The sequence below is a fragment of the Scylla paramamosain genome, chromosome 47 (genome assembly GCF_035594125.1).
Source record: "Scylla paramamosain isolate STU-SP2022 chromosome 47, ASM3559412v1, whole genome shotgun sequence".
Taxonomy (NCBI): Eukaryota; Metazoa; Arthropoda; class Malacostraca; order Decapoda; family Portunidae; genus Scylla; species Scylla paramamosain.
In genome coordinates this window covers 2,727,501-2,730,000 of record NC_087197.1, presented here as the reverse complement: position 1 = coordinate 2,730,000, position 2,500 = coordinate 2,727,501, and the positions used below count along the sequence as shown (strand labels likewise).

The window sequence follows — 2,500 nt, the reverse complement described above, 5'->3', positions numbered from 1 at the left end:
ACCACCACAAAAACAACCTTGAAATTCCAATAACTTCTACCAGAGCCTGTTAAACCATCGCTGGAATCATGGAAACCAGAATAACTTGCACTAGAGGCCCTCAGACTGTTACTACCACCACAAAGACACCCTTGAGAACTCCAGTAACTTCCAGTACAGGCTGTTCAAACCACTGGACAGTTAACAAGCACTACAAAAACACCCTTGAAAACCCAACAACATCCATAGTGACTTTTCAAGAAACAAACAAAGACAGAGACTAAATGGACACACACACACACACACACACACACACACACACACACACACACACACACACACACACACACACACACACACACACATTAGGTCACAGCAGGTCACATCAACATATAATACTCTTCTCCAGGATAATACTAACTGACCCTTGACCCGACCCACACTTGTGCTGGTCGCTGGGGCTGTTGAGGTCACAGTTGGGGCGGAGACACAGAGGAGACGACCTGAGCTTATTCTCCTTCATCTCCTTGTTCTCCTTCCCCGAGGCTTGTGGCTTCCGTGACCCCTCTCCCTCCCTTCTGCCCTTGTCCAAGTGGGGGGTGCAGGGCCTTGCCTTGGCTGGGGAGTGGGGGGGAGGCACCGGGGAGGCTGTCAGTTCATCTTTAGTCTTATTTATCATGTTCCTGTTGTTTTCCTTGTTTGTTCCTCGTCGTGAAGGTGGAGTGACTGGGTGTGTGTGTTCCCTGCTGCTGCTACTGCTACTACTGCTGCTACTGCTACTACTACTACTGCCAGATGATATGTAGTGGTAGGACGCCATGCCGCTGGGGCTCACAGGTTGGGTCGGGGTTGGGGAAGGGGCCTTGATGGGGGTACAGGCTCCATTGCTAGCCGGGGTGTGTGTGGGGTTCGGTACAGGTCGTGCTGGGGTCTGTAAGCCGCTCAGCCACTGGTGCTCCAATGCTTCCTGAACTGTCATGCGGCACCTGGAACACAGCGGGGATCAGTGTCAGTGTGTGTGTCTGTGTGTGTGTGTGTTTATGGTTGGGTAACAGAGGGAGGTAGTGGTGAAAATGGTTCTCTTTTTTCTGCCTCAGTCTTACTCTTTCTCTCTGTTGTGTGGCATCTTGAATATAACACAGATTTAGTGTGTGCTGTGAGGGAAGTGTGTGTGTGTGTGTGTGTGTGTGTGTGTGTGTGTGTGTGTGTGTGTGTGTGTGTGTGTGTGTGTGTGTGTGTGTGTGTGTGTGTGTGTGTGTGTGTGTTTTATGGTTGAATTAGGTTGGGTTTCGAAGGGAGATGGTGGACGAAACACACTCCCTCTCCCTCTCTCTCCCTTTACTTCTTCATCTCCTTCCCTTACTCACCCAGGTTCCACAATAAGGAGTCTGGTAATGAAGTCCATGGCGGTTCCTGAGACGCCTTCAAAGAGCTCCTCCGGGAAGTCCACGTGGCCCTGGGAGATGTTGAGGAATGTCTCTTGCTTCGTGTTGCCTCCGAAGGGCGAGTGTCCCGTCAGCAGCACGTAGGCGAGCACCCCCACGGACCTGCAAGAGCGAGGGTGGGGAGTGGGGGTGAGTTTTAGGCGAGTCTGCCTTTGAATCGCTTACGTTTTCTTTGGTTCCGTATTTCATTCTTTGAAAACTTTCGCTCTTCATGAAATTTCTGTGCTTTATATGTTTTCTATAATTTTTTTATATTTCTATCATCATCGCTTATTGTTATCATGTATTTTCCAGTTTTCTTTCACAAGTTTTTTTTTTTAATGGTACAAAAATAAATTAATAAAAAAAAAATCGTTCGTTTTCTCTTGTATTTTTATGGCTGACTTCAGTAAACACTCACCACATGTCAGTCGCCAAGCTGATGGGCTCGTACTGAAGTATTTCAGGGGCTGGGAGGAGAAAAAGGGTTATAATAACTGTAATAATAGTAAGAATAATGGTGATAGAGATTGTAATAGTGATAGATTTTAAGAAGTGTGTAGGAAGGAAGGAAGGAAGAAGAGTAGGAGGAAGAGGAAGAAAAAGAAGTGTTTTGAGAGAAAAGAAGAAGGATGTACGTGTGTGTGTGTGTGTGTGTGTGTGTGTGTGTGTGTGTGTGTGTGTGTGTGTGTGTGTGATGAATAAAAAATAAAAAACGAAAAGCAATCTCTCTCTCTCTCTCTCTCTCTCTCTCTCTCTCTCTCTCTCTCTCTCTCTCTCTCTCTCTCTCTCTCTCTCTCTCTCAGATACCCACCCACATAGTCCGGCGTCCCTAGCACCTCCCTGACTTCAATATCGGAGAGAATAATGCGAGAAATGCCAAAATCACACAGCTTGACCTCACTTCCCGGATGCTGGCCCGTCAGGAGGAGGTTCTGCGGCTGCGGGGGGAGAGGGGCGGTTAGAGAGGGAGGGGAGGGTTTGAAGAGGGGAGAAACGCATGGTAGAGGTAAGAGAAGAGGAGGAAGGGGGTATTAGAGAAGTGGGGGATATCCTTGCCTTGAGGTCGAGGTGGGCAATGTTGTGGGCGTGCAGGA

General features: G+C 48.2%; 1 protein-coding gene across 2 annotated transcripts in view; it reads right to left on the bottom strand.

Moving 5' to 3' along the window:
* The window catches only part of LOC135094974 (serine/threonine-protein kinase 17A-like), a 16,732-nt gene that overhangs the window by 2,119 nt on the left and 12,113 nt on the right, over window positions 1–2,500 (bottom strand). For both annotated transcript variants that reach the window (XM_063995521.1, XM_063995522.1), the window contains exons 4-8: window positions 2,463–2,500; window positions 2,218–2,344; window positions 1,825–1,873; window positions 1,347–1,526; window positions 1–965 (exon numbers count right to left, since the gene is read on the bottom strand). The exon at window positions 1–965 is cut by the window's left edge and continues 2,119 nt beyond it; the exon at window positions 2,463–2,500 is cut by the window's right edge and continues 101 nt beyond it. In XM_063995521.1, the coding sequence (XP_063851591.1) occupies window positions 365–965; window positions 1,347–1,526; window positions 1,825–1,873; window positions 2,218–2,344; window positions 2,463–2,500 (995 nt within the window). In that variant the 3' untranslated portion in view covers window positions 1–364. The remainder of the gene's footprint in view (window positions 966–1,346; window positions 1,527–1,824; window positions 1,874–2,217; window positions 2,345–2,462) is intronic.